General features: G+C 40.3%; 1 protein-coding gene across 2 annotated transcripts in view; it reads left to right on the top strand.

Annotated features, from left to right (window-relative positions):
• The window catches only part of adamtsl3 (ADAMTS-like 3), a 274,633-nt gene that overhangs the window by 203,552 nt on the left and 57,261 nt on the right, over positions 1-13,820 (top strand). For both annotated transcript variants that reach the window (XM_037545502.1, XM_037545501.1), the window contains exons 16-17: positions 5,229-5,518; positions 7,326-7,455. In XM_037545502.1, the coding sequence (XP_037401399.1) occupies positions 5,229-5,518; positions 7,326-7,455 (420 nt within the window). The remainder of the gene's footprint in view (positions 1-5,228; positions 5,519-7,325; positions 7,456-13,820) is intronic.

The raw sequence follows: 13,820 nt of genomic DNA, 5'->3' as shown, positions 1-13,820 counted from the left end.
TGTGTGTGTGTGTTAGTGTTCGTTTTTGTGTATTTTTAAGATGGACAAAGTTCTGGCCTTGTAGGAAAACCAGAGAACAACAGTTCTGACCTACAGGACGAATACAATACTCCTGACTTTAAGTGTGTGTATGTATGTATATACAGTATAACTATATATATATATATGCTCACACACTTAAATTGATATATGAATACACACTTATATGGTACACTGTTAAAGTCAGAAGAACACAGGAGACGATGGTTATGAAAACTCCTTTGCTACAGTTGGCCGGATCAAGACCACCTGCCAGGAGGTCAGTGTATCTGTGCTGAAGACAACAGTCAATAGAAGATGTCAAGCAGACTAAATACCGAGGGTAAACAAATAGTTAGCCTCAAAAACAAGAAGACCAGAGTTTGCCAATAAACATCTAAAAAGCCAGTATAGTTCTGGAACAGAGATCAACAGAACAAAGGGAAGAGAAGAGTATGGAGAAGGCAAGGAATTGCTCGTGACCTAAAGCATACCACCTCATCTGTCAACATGGTTGAGATCACTTGACCTTAAGCCAATCAAGCATGCATTTCACTGACTAAATGCAAAACAGTGATGTCTATGGGTTCCAGACTTCAGGCAGTCAGTGATGAATCTGTAACAAGTGTGAAGTGCGATTGTGTTAGTTTTACTTTACTTTTACTTTTAAACCCTTAAAAACTCTGAGATCTGTTAATGAACACGGTTGTAATTTCACCTGATTTGGATGTAAATACCCTAAAATAATGCGAAAGTCTGCCCTTTGAGCTCATATTTATTATATATAGGTATATAATATGGGATATAGACCTGACCCCATGTCCTGATATTGTGTAAAACAAGAATATGGGTGTTCTGCTTAAAGACCGTTTAGATCTACTGCCTGCATGATAACTGCTCTTGAGTTACGCTCCTCAGTGTCGTATATCACTCAGCTGCAGGCATCCTATCCAGTTCTGCTCCGTCGCTCTGCTTGCTAAATTTAGGGGAACCCAGGGAGGTTAGCTGCTACTACGCTAATCGGCACCATCAGAGAATGACCCCAGTCCACTACGCTGTGGAATTTGCTGCTGGACGAGTGCCTGTGTTTCTCTAGGATTTACTGTGGAGAGTCTGGAGTCTTGTATTGAGCTTCAGATAAGAAAGACCAATGGACATTCATTTAAATCTGTCTTCCTCCTGCTGCTCTGCTGTTAAAGCAAGAAATCACATTTATGAAATTTCCCCTTTATCCCAAATGTTTTCAATCAGCCAAGTCATGTTTGGCATCTGACGTTTGCTTGTTTAATTTTGCACTAGAGCTATGAGGCTAATGTAGCTAACAAGTAAGAGAAATGTAAAGCTTACTCATTAGCCTTATGCAACGATGTGGAGTTGTTCAATAATCTCTAATAGACTGGCTTACGTGGTTTCTGACACGATATGACACATTGTTACACGAATAAAAGTGTGGATGAAAAGCTACGGACAATATATGCCGTGAAGTGGCATCTCAGAAACGAACGCTTCCCTTTTCAATATGTGCGCAGTGTAAAGGCCAAAGCCTGTTTTCTCGATCACTCGAGGCTGTTTTAATTCTGACATCATGATAGCCCCCTAATAACACACCCACATTAGTCCAAACATGACATGTTTGGGGCTTATGGGGTATTACAGGTCTCATAAAGCTTAATCCTTTAAAGCTGGGAGAGTGTTTGGACAGCAGGAGCCCGAGGTATGTGTGTGGACTCCCTCTCTAACTCCAAGTCCTTAAAGCCTTTCATAGCCACAGCAATGGGCCTGACCTATTTAAACCTGTGTAGAACAGTTTTTACAGCATGCAAATATAAACGAAATGAAAGCATTTAGTGTTTAACCAACAAGTGCAGTTGACTCAATGCAAATGATTGACAGAACTAAAACTAAGCCTGAGCTTAACTAGGCCTAGCGTCACGATTAATAGTGAATATTAATCATCCAGTAAGATGGCTAATATTGCTGACTAACTCACATGTGTATTAGTGCTGATCAGTAAAGCCAGCACACAGTGCTAATGATAATTATCCAGTGTGTTTTTACGATAAACAAAAATGCTCAATTTGAGACCAGGCCTGACCAGGCCCAACTAGTAGTCCTAAATATGTGACCGATACTGACCAGGCCTAACTGGTACTGCTAAATTTGAGACTCAACCTGGCCAGGCCCAATTTGTCCTGCCAAATCTGAGACCCGGCCCAACCAGGCTCAAGTGGTAATGATTCATTTGAGGTCTGTCCTGACCAGGCCAAACTTGTCCTGCAGAGTTTGATACCCGATCTGACCAGGTATAACTGCTACTGCTAGATGTGGACTTTTGTCCACTGGCTGATTTCCTTTTCCATTCACTGTGCTGCTAAGTCAGATTCAGGAAATCCTGAAGAAAACTACGCTGAAGAGTGGTTCGGCTGTGGCTAAATGCTACAGAACATGTTCGATTTTGTCTGTTACTCAAACAGCAGTCACTCGATTTAGTACTCTCAGAGTAACAGGTGTTACTTGAGTATCGGTTAGCTGGAACCAAGACTGGACTGCGCTGTGTCTTCCCACTGAACGGTTCTGTGGCCCTGCGCTCTGTTAGGAAACTGCGTTGAGAAAACATGCTTAGCACGGTTTGTAAGCGTTCCATCTGGAGCTGTGTCCATGTGGAAATGCCACTGGAATGGATACTCTCCGTGCTCAGAACCCTTCGGCCCTACGGAGGAAAAGTCATGTCAAAGTCATGTTTATTTATATGGCTATTTTTACAGCACGTGTTGTCACAAAGCAGCTTTAGAGAAAAATCGGTGTCCAAGCCCCGATGAGCGTTACCAATGGCAACAGTGGCAAGGAAAAAAGCTCTAAGAGCAAGAGGAAGAAACCTTGAGAGGAACCAAGACTCAAAAGAGGAATCCATCCTCCTCTGGTCCACAATGAATAGGAAACAGTGTTAGTATAAAATATTAAGATACAGAAACAGTGCAAAACGGGTGAAACAGTGGTTATAATTAGATGGTTTGAGTCTGTGCAGCAGCAGCAGCAGCAACAGCCACAGCATCAACAGGGTCAGTTCATGCAGGTTAGGTTTGCACAATGTTGTACTCCATGTTGGTCAAACCGGTCCAGAAGGCTGGCGAGCAGTGGGCACCCGATAAAGGCAGAGGAAGCGCCAGACCACAAAGAATGGGCAGCTGTTAAACTTGCCAAAGAAAAAGAAAACACAAAGAGACTTAGTGCTGTAAAAAGAGATCGGCCCGATGACGGCCTAAAACTTGATATTTTGTTGGGCCCTGGGTGTGTATCAGTGATAATGATTGCTACCACTAGCACATCACACTAATGTTTGCTAGCAACTTTCTGTCTGTGATGAAAAAATATCTTCATATTTGTGACAGTATGATCACGGAAGCCTCTTTCCCCAAAGGTCTAGCTCTACATTTTCACTTTTTAAACTGCGTTTAAGAGCATAAAAGACCTGAAATAAAACAGTGTGATTTGGCATAAGCCTTGTATCCCAGTTCTTCTTCAGCTCATCTGAGCTGGACCCGAGTTGTGTCCAGCTGCGTTCTTTTTCTCTCTTCATCTTCTAAAGTGAATCAAATTACGCACGAATCGGACTGGCTATGAATTTCAACTATGCTTTTCGGAAAAAAAAGGTCATTTTCCACTCGTCCCAAATGCAGCATGGCAAAGTCATTCTGTGGTTCATTAGGAGCCCTGGCAATGTCTATTAATATTGCAGAGTTTAATCTTGCCGTGATTCTTTTCTGGAACATAAAGTTTTCTGGCCCGTGTCAGGGCTATTTTTAGTGCCATAACCCAATATTATTTTCAGATCACTTTTCTTTCATATGGACACTGCTGGTGCTCAGGCGTCTATATTATATTGTTCTGGAAGTTATAATAGTCTGTGGTTCATGCTGAGCTGATCTGACCTCTCAAGAGCATACTGCATTTCAGAGTAATTTAACAGCAATTTTGAAAAGAAAATATATGAATAAATGTGAAAAATACTCATCTCAACTGACCGTTTTCCAACTACATTTTAAGATGAAAAGTTTCCATACTGAGAAAAGTAAAGACAGATTGACTATAATGTATGTGTGTGTGTGTGTGTGTGTGTGTGTGTGCGCGTGTGTGTGTGGGTGTGTATGTATATTAATATAAGGATGTGACCATTTACTGGATCACCAAAATAGTTCTGACATTGCAAAATGCTTTTCAATGTTTTTTGAAAAAAAGAAATGGAAAAAGTAGAGTTTCTTTTTAATCTTAGGCAGTTTCTATTTGTGTGTGTGTGTGTGTGTGTGTGTGTGTGTGTGTGTGTGTGTGTGTGTGTGTGTGTGTGTGTGTGTGTGTGTGTGTGGATGTGTGTATTCAGATTCCGATTCAGATTCCTTTATTGATCCCAGGGGGAATACAATATATTGCCAAAAGTATTCAGTCACCCATCCAAATCATTGAATTCAGGTGTTCCAGCCACTTCCATGGCCACAGGTGTATAAAGCCGAGCCCCTAGGCCTGCAGACTGCTTCTACAGACATTAGTGAAAGAATGGGTCGCTCTCAGGAGCTCAGTGAATTCCAGCGTGGTACCGTGATCGGATGCCACCTGTGCGACAAGTCCAGTCGTGAAATTTCCTCACTACTAAATATTCCACAGTCAACTGTCAGTGGGATTATAACAAAGTGGAAGCGATTGGGAACGACAGCAACTCAGCCACGAAGTGGTTGGCCACGTAAAATGACAGAGCGGGTCAGCGGATGCGCAGGGGTTGCCAACTTTCTGCAGAGTCAATCGCTGCAGATCTCCAAACTTCATGGTAATCTAGCCAGGTTTGGGTTACTTGCTAGGAATGGAAAACCGTGGAGGCAGATCTATGCCAGCAATCTTTACTGAAAGAGTCACTGTAGAACTGATACATATAAACTCAGATATATGTTAATGTCTAGAAGCTTCAAATAAAAGATATGAAATGTCCTTTCACCAGCTTAGTGCTAACATACTATTAGGAAGACACTACCAGAAATAAATAAACCATAGAGAAGTTTTGATCTATATTGCTGAACTGGAAGCCTAGGTCTGATAACATGGTCCACCACTGCTTGTTGTATCATTACATTACATGTACTTTCATATGTATTTAATACATACGGGACATATGCATGACCCCACGCTCTAATATTGTGTAAAACCAAGTCTGTGGCTATGTTCAGGTTTATCCCGGGCCCGTGGTCGTCCTGCAGTGCCTCGTGTGGTGTTGGTCTGCAGAAGCGCTGGGTGAAGTGTAGAGTGCTGCTGTCCTTCACGCAGGCTGAGGTGGATCTGCCGGAGGAGGAGTGCAGTGGGGAGAAGCCTGCGCTGCAGAGGGCCTGCATTGTGGGCCCCTGTCCTGGAGCCCCAGCATCCCCTCAGTGGCCCGTGGAGTCCCAACTCAATCCCACACAGCAGGGCTACCTGTGGGAATACAGAGGCTTCACACCCTGTACTGTCTCCTGTGGTGTAGGTGAGTCTGACACCAAAATCATAAACCTTAGTTATCTAGAGTTATCGCCACTGTTATGATACATCATTTAAACATATTTTACCTAATTCATTTAATTTATTACATAGTTAGTAATTATATTTATTGGGTCTGGGATTTTTCTGTTTGTTTCAATATAAAGAAATAATAAAAGCCAAAACAAAAAATAGGACTGTAGGCATAACAATAGCTTTGCAGATTTGTCAAATGTAATATTACCTATTTTATATATATATATATATATATATATATATATATATATATATATATATATATATATATATATATATATGGGACATTTTATTAGGACATATAGGCACTTACATATATATTACATAAGGGACACATTACTGCATGTAGATATTTTAGTCTATATAATACATACGGAGCGTATCACTGCTGTCAGAACAAAACCTTGTTTCTCCATTTTTGTAGTTTTTCAATTTGACATAATTTGAAAATGTCTGTTGTCCTTTACATCATGTGTAAATTTCATGATGAGTGAACCTAAGAAAACAGCCCAAAATAATGCTTAAAAACATCTGGTTCCTTTGACTTACATTAAAACTAAAGTTTTTTCCTTCTCCTGAAGGAATTTATACAATTTCCCCTCCTTACCCCACATATAGTCAATCAGCCAAGATATGTTTCTCACATAAAGATCGCTTTGTAATTTTTAGAAAAATAAGAATGGACAAAATTATGGACAAAATTCAGAGTGCTGCTGCTACTGTTTCAGCTATGTGGTGTTTTTAATCCGTGCTTATAGATAGCAGTGTGTATTAGAGTATCAGAAACCACATAATCAAGTCTATTAGAGGTACTGAACAACACACAGTTTCAAGTCAAGTCTTATTGAATAATTAGATCATCCACTTAGTACCATGCGAATGCATTACTTGTTAAATATATTACTTTAGTCTTGTAGCTCCAGTGCAAAACTAAAGAAGCAAACGTGACTTGGCTGACGGACTACACCAGCAAACCTGCTGACCTGTATGCATTTTGCATAGGAGGTACACATTTGGATATCAAAGTAAAATGATACGATTTGTCACAAAGAGCTGGTGTGACTTGTGCATTCAATTGTGGATGTGTAGTACTCACTTCTAACAGCCAGAGACAGCAGATTCTCGCCTTCTGAAAAACAAAAGAAGAAGTTTAACCAATCCTAGTGCTGGGTCAATTCCCCCAAACATCAAGCACGACTGACAAATGCGTAAAGTCAATTATTTCAAGAGACTACAAATTGACAGCAACATGAAATAGGTTTTATCAATCTTGTGCCTTTAAGCCCTTAAAATCTCAGTTTTATTACACACTAAGGCTTATTTTTCAGTAACTACAAGGGCTACAATGCAAACTGGTAAACTAAGTTATTCTTAGGTTATAGAACTGTGTATAAAAGTTCAGACCTGTCAGTTGGCCCTGGCCATTTGAGAGGTTAAAATGAATGTCCTCATTAAAGGAATTTTATCCAGATACTCCAAAGTAAGAGATTAATCTAACATTGAAGGCCTTCTAACTTAATAAGCTGTACATACTGCAGTGCTTCAAAACTGTGATGTCCACAGTTCTTATTGTTATTTTGCAATATTATTTAAATGTATTATACACAGTTTGTTATATCCAGACTTCAATTTACAGGTTGTAAAGGTTACTTACACCTAACTAGAACATGTATTCTCAAAAAAATTAATTTACAGTCACAAAACAACACCCAGCTACAGATCAGCACCTCTTCCCTCAGCTGTTTTCTGAGCTCCAGTCGTGGTGTTTCTCTCCGCAGGCAGTCAGACGGCCATTCTTCGCTGTGTTAGAGCAGGGAGGCAGGAAGTGGTAGAGGATTTTTTCTGTGATGAGTCAACGAGACCCCCTGCCATGGTCCGTATCTGTAACCCTCAGCCGTGTCCCGCTAGGTAAGACCTCACTGCAATTTGCCTTTCAGAAAACCAGATGTCCATTAGAGCAAAAGGGGTTTGCTTTTTACTAAACAGTGAATAGAACCTGAAATGAGCACATTTTCTGGGTTACACTTGAAATCTACTACATAACACTGACACAGCCATGCCGTAAACACGTTAAAGCAGATATTAAGCTGTCAGAAGTGATCATGACAGGTTTTGTTCATTAATTTAGCAAAGTGTGTTCAGTAATATAACAGGGTCATGTTATTTTTTTCTCTACTAGTAGTCTAGTTAAACATCTTGACATCAAATAATATGGCCTCTGTCATGACAGTTAACAGTTACTGTAACAGTGACATTGGCATATTACTGAAAAAAGTCTATCATGACAGCTTGTAACTGCATATAACAGCTGCTATGACATGTTTATGGTATGATTATGTCAGTGCTATGTAGCAGCGGTCACGTAAAGTTTATAGAATGTAATTGCCAACAAAATGGAACAAAATAAAGTAAAAAAAATGTTCTCCCAGAAATCTGCGCCCAGAGTCATTGTTCAGTGAAATGGGTCAGTATGTGGAACTGGGGTTTCTGTGAGTTACCTTGTTTACTATCTCTGTGTAAAAGAAGCTCCATGCTGCCTTTATTGTTGGATGCAAAGTGATAGTTTCTTAGCCAGTGTGCACATTCATGTACATTGCCATTGGGGCACTTACTATTTTTTTTTTTTCATTCGAGTAACAGTAAATGGCTACAGAATGGTGAATTATATTCACATTCATGTGTTTGCTCGAACTTTTTTTGCTTTATTAGATCTCCCTCTTTACATATTACATTAACGCAATGACAGCATTGTTGAGAAATCTCATCATTAAAGCAGAAGAATAGATTATAAGTGGAAATGCTTTTTAAGAGGTAAATGGCTGTGTTTGATTTTGATTTGATGTGGTTGTGTTTTTTGGCTAGCTATTGAAAAAAATTGATTGTTGATTATGGCTCAAATTGCAGCTGCTGGTTTTCATTTTAGACACACACACACACACACACACACACACACACACACACACACACACACACATACACACAAACACATGGTGAAACACCAGTGACTGAGACTCCAGTGACATTCTGGTTAAAACTGAGGATTTTGTAAACTGGCTGACTCATTGATCGTCCGATGACCTTGTGCAACTATTTAAAATCACTAATAAAAAAGATAATATGACATTATTTTAATAAGCTTTTAATTACCCAGACGATAAAGCACATAACATTGGTGACACATAGAATTGTGCTGCTGCCTGATAAACAAAATAATTAATAAATTAATGAAATATAGAGAGCAAGTGTGACTCGCCTTCTCATACCTTGAGATGCCGTCTCTCTGACGAGCCTCGATCCAAAGAAGCAGTTTAATAGAGCTGAAAACACTGTGGTAAAATGTAAAACAAGAGTCCTGATAGCAGCAGTGACCAGAATCTCTGTGACAAATGAACTTGTGTATATATACACACAAACACCTGAAGCACAGCAAGATAGCTTCAGCTGCTAAACATCTGCTAGGTTGTGGTGACTCAGTCCAGGTGGCTGCATGGCTAGAGCTTTTTGGCCCAAGACAGTGATGTAGAAACCTGGAAGACAGAGGACCACAGTTCACATCTGGATCTCGCTGAGGATAAAGGACCACAAACTGGATCACTTTATACTTCCATTGAGCCGAGAGCAAAAGAGAAGACCTTGGGTTTGTTCTCTCTGAAACTTTGGCAGGACGTCTTTATGACTCAGAAATGGACGGGCTTTACAATGACTGCACCAATCACAGTGATAAGCCAGGCACAGACTGAAAATGTCTCCGTAATTAAATGGCTAAGATGCAAACAGAGTCTTTTGGATTGGTTTGGTGTGACATGCTCTATTGTAGAGAAACTTACCCGGTCAGAATTGTTCACAGTGGTGGTGATAAGAAACAGACATCCACCTGTAAAAGCTCCGTTAAAAAAAAAGTTATTGTATGAAATGCTTATGAATTCACTGCGCTGTTGTCTGAGACACTGTTTTATTTAGTTTTGAGAAGACTTTGCCCTGAAACACATTTTAGTTCATGGTGGAGGGGGGCATGAAGGCCGTTGTGAGACAACATAGTCCCCAAAGAAAAAACCTACACTTGGAGGTTCACTGGTGGTTTTGGATAGTAAAAAAATGCTGATATTTGTATTCCTGTCACCACCACTGTGAAGAAATTTGCACCTCTGCAGTCAATCAGTTCACACCAAACCACGCTGAATGATTCAACAACTGAGTTATACAGAACTTTTGAAAAATGGGAAGTCTTCTTTGATGAGAAGCTTCCAAAAGACTGTTTGCCATGGTTTCTCTCAAGTTCCTATTACCAACCATAAAAGCATCCATTCATTCCGACTTTGATAAAAACGGCAGAACTTGAGCTGAACCTGGTTGGCAGTGTGGGGGGTTGATTTTTTGGGCAGCGTTTAAAAGCACATCGGGCAGCTGAGACGAACATACAACGCAAGCCAACCATCTATGTTAAGATCAGCTATCCCGGCTACAAGCTGCCATCGAAATCTAAAGAATTAGTGGATGTAATTTGTAACATAAATAGAAAACAGGTGGTTCCAATAATCCCCCACGTTTTTTCCTTCTTCTTTTGAGCTGTGCTTAAGTTCAGACCAAGACTGGACTGGTCAAAACATAAAGAATGACCTCATGCCTGGCTTGGAAAAATGAAGACAAGGTTTGACTCAACTACGGACTACCTAAAAGAAATATTCCGAAGAATAATGTCACCAATGAATCTCTCTGCTGTGAACATAGTGGATGAAATGATATGAATAAACATTATGATGGCGAGACAGCTAGGGGAAAGGAAATGGCGTTAATTTATCTTCTTTGATGTTTGGTGTCCAGCAGAGTCTCTGGCCCTCTGATGATCCGTGAAAAGGCTCTATCAGCTCATTTTCAGGAAATACCTGTGGCAATCGCTCTTGGCACAAAGCCAGCGCCACACGGCATGGCCTTGTTCAAGTGTGCAAATTCCAATTAAACTTTTTGCCCCCGTCCTGGATACCTGGCAAGTAGGGTGGTGGCTGTTTTTTCATGCGTCTGACAGGTAGCTTGAAGAACGTGTAAGAGGTGATGTTTTGCATTCAGTTTTTGAAGCATCTAGTTTATACATATACTCCAATAAATCAATAAATGTAGTACATAAAAAATAAACTGATTAAAAAAATCATTAAAAAACTACAGAGAAAATGAGCCTCCTAACAACCACTTGGAAGACCAGGTAGACACCAAAACTATCCCCCATCAGATAAACAGCACTGAAAGCTTTGATCTCTGAGAGAGAGGAGAAGATCAAGCTGCTTCAGATCTGAAAACATCCACAGGGGTTTCTGTCCATCCTTCCACTGTGAGAAGACCGCTCAGCTCTATGGGTCTGAAAGGACGTGTAGCCGATCAAGAAGAAAATCACTGAGAAAAGGAGACGGACACATCAAACAAAGAAGCTGAACGATGGACTGACCACCCCAGAGTCCAGACCTCAGCACCAGTGAATGGGTTTGATTAGTTCAGAAAATGATCAACCAGCTTCTGAGACTGAACTTTGGAGATATGTCTGCAGATTCTTTGAGGAACTGAAAGTGAGTCTCCTAAATTAGAATAAAAGCTGGAATAAAGGTAAAGAGTGACTCACTGACCACTGAAAATATGATGAGTCTCTTGTGTGAGATAAAGGCTTCTGTTAAATGTTTTCCGCTTTTTTGACACTGAATTTTTTTAATAAGTTACACTCAAATACTCAAAGAACTACAAGCCCATCAAAATCTCACTTACTTACGTAGAACTGAGTGAACTGAACTGAGTAACTTTCCCCAAGACGTTTAAAGGAGCACATGCTGACGGTAGTAGGCAGTCGTAGTGGTATGTAGTAGTGTCAGTTTTTCTGTGTCCTGGAATGACATCTGGATTCAGGCAGCTGAAATTTCCCTGGAGGGAATCAGACTAGCTGCACACACCATTCATGGGAGAAGAAGGGTTTTCTCACCACACTCAAACCTCAACAAGTCGTTGTGGTTTTTTGATGTATTAGAAGGACTATAATCAGGGGTTGAATTGGAATTCGGGAGGTGGTGGAACTGTAGTTGTCATCCTTCAAGGCCTGGCCTTGAGACTCGTGGATATGGCTGCGGTCTCCTGGAATTATAAAAATCCAGTCCTTGAAATTTTTTAGGGGCTTTAATTAAATTAACAGCTACAAATTGCCTGTAAAGTGAAAGTGGAACTAGGTGGAATCCTAGGTGGAACTTTCCATTAGTTGGTCTGTAAATTTAGCCTGTAGGTACTGTGGATATAATATGAACAATTTTGGAGGGCAGAGTTGAATAATAATAATTGATAATATAACCAAATATTTTATTACGGTTCCGCCTGATGACTGCTGGGATAGGCTCCAGCACCCCCCGCGACCCTGATGGAGAAGCAGCTTAGAAAATGGATGGATTTTATCACGCTGGTGGGTGTTTCTTATACAGTGGTCAGGGAGTGGAAGCATGAGCTGGCTGTTTCTAATAAACTGGCCAGTGAATGTAAGTGGAGTGGAGGTGTTTCTAATAGTTTCCATTTTCTAATAAAGTGGCCAGTGAGTGGAAACACAACAGTGTTTCTAATAAAGTGGCCAGTGAGTGGAAGTACAAGGCAGGTGTTTCTAATAAAGTGGCCAACGAGTGGACGTAGAAGGTTGGTGTTTCTAATAAAGTGGCCAATGAGTGGAAATACAAGTTTGTTGTTTCTAATAAACTGGCCAGTGAGTGGAAGTACAAGGCAGGTGTTTCTAATAAAGTGGCCAACAAGTGGAAGTAGAAGGTTGGTGTTTCTAATAAAGTGGCCAATGAGTGGAAATACAAGTTTGTTGTTTCTAATAAACTGGCCAGTGAGTGGAAGTACAAGGCAGGTGTTTCTAATAAAATGGCCAGCGAGCGGAAGCACAAGTTAGGCGTTTCTAATAAAATGTCCAAATAGTTGAAGTAATAGGTCAGTGTTTCTAATAAAGTGGCCAGTGAGTGGAAGTACAAGATTGGTGTGTTTTTTATTTTATTTTATTTTAATAAAGCTAGTCAGGGAAAGTAGAAGGTTGGTGTTTCTACTACATTGGCCAATGAGCGGAAGCCCAAGGTAGGGCTTTCTAATAATGTGGCCTGTGGGTGGAAGAAGAAGGTTGGTGTTTCTAATAAAGTGGCCAGTTAGTGAAGCTTTGTGGTACCACATTCTTTACAGAGAATGAAACACAATATGAAAAAGACATACCAAACAGACAGATGTCTGAGAAATCAAGTAATAAAACATAGCTGAAAGCAACATGAATCAGTTCTTCAGCAAACAACCGCTGCCCCGAGGCTCGCCAAAATCTGGACAAGCGGGTCTGGACTGCGTTCAAGGACCAAAATCCAGATTGAATCTAAATAGCTTGTCAGGCTGCTGTCAAAATAAGGCCATCTAGTTGAAAATAACGTGTTGTTTTTTTCCAAGCCTGCCCTCTTGCCAATGTCAGCAGGACAGCTGGCTTTCTCGGCACGCCGCTCCATGGAACAAATTTTGGCCGATGTTGATTTAAAAACGACCCTCTCATCGACCGTACCTTTCATGTGAAGTTTTTATGCACCGCTGCTCAAAATATTAGAATATTTTATGAGTTCCAGAGAAAGTTTCATCATGTTAGCTCATGTTTTACGGCCCTCATTATCTGTCATTGATTGGAATCGTGAAACGTGTGCTTGGTTGCAGCGCAATCACAATTTCCATTGTACCCGCAGATGCCTGATTGACATGCCGGGGATTGTGGGGTTTATTAAGGCTGTAGCTTGTTTTGTGTTAGTGTGATGAATATGGATGGCAGGAACATCAGACTAAATTGTAATAGTGCCCTTGGATTGTTCTCTCATTGTGAATTGCTTTGAAAGAGTCATAACGTTTCAGGCTCTGTCCAATCCTTTTGGGCTTAATCCATCATATGGATATTAAATATCAAACAGCCCTGCGTATCTGTTTGTTGTTATGGAAGTTATGAAGTTACTGTTGAGCTTCAATGCTGAGGCAAATATTTCTGTCCTTTAATCTTCTCCTCTCCTCATTTCTCAGTGCTGCTGTATCATTTGTTTTGATGTGTGAAGAACGTGCTCTTATAATGTTGTATGGATTTTTATTTAGTTTGCCACAAATTGCAGTTTTGATCAAGGAAAAAAATGACTTACATTTAAGTGGCCTTTCATACTTACTCAAACAAAAAAAAAAATCAACAATAAATGTTTCCATAGTGATACAACTACCCCCAGACTAGCTGTTGAGCATGTCCACGTTGGTCA

The sequence above is a fragment of the Pygocentrus nattereri genome, chromosome 15, assembly GCF_015220715.1.
Source record: "Pygocentrus nattereri isolate fPygNat1 chromosome 15, fPygNat1.pri, whole genome shotgun sequence".
Taxonomy (NCBI): Eukaryota; Metazoa; Chordata; class Actinopteri; order Characiformes; family Serrasalmidae; genus Pygocentrus; species Pygocentrus nattereri.
This window is presented reverse-complemented; position numbering and strand designations above follow the sequence as displayed.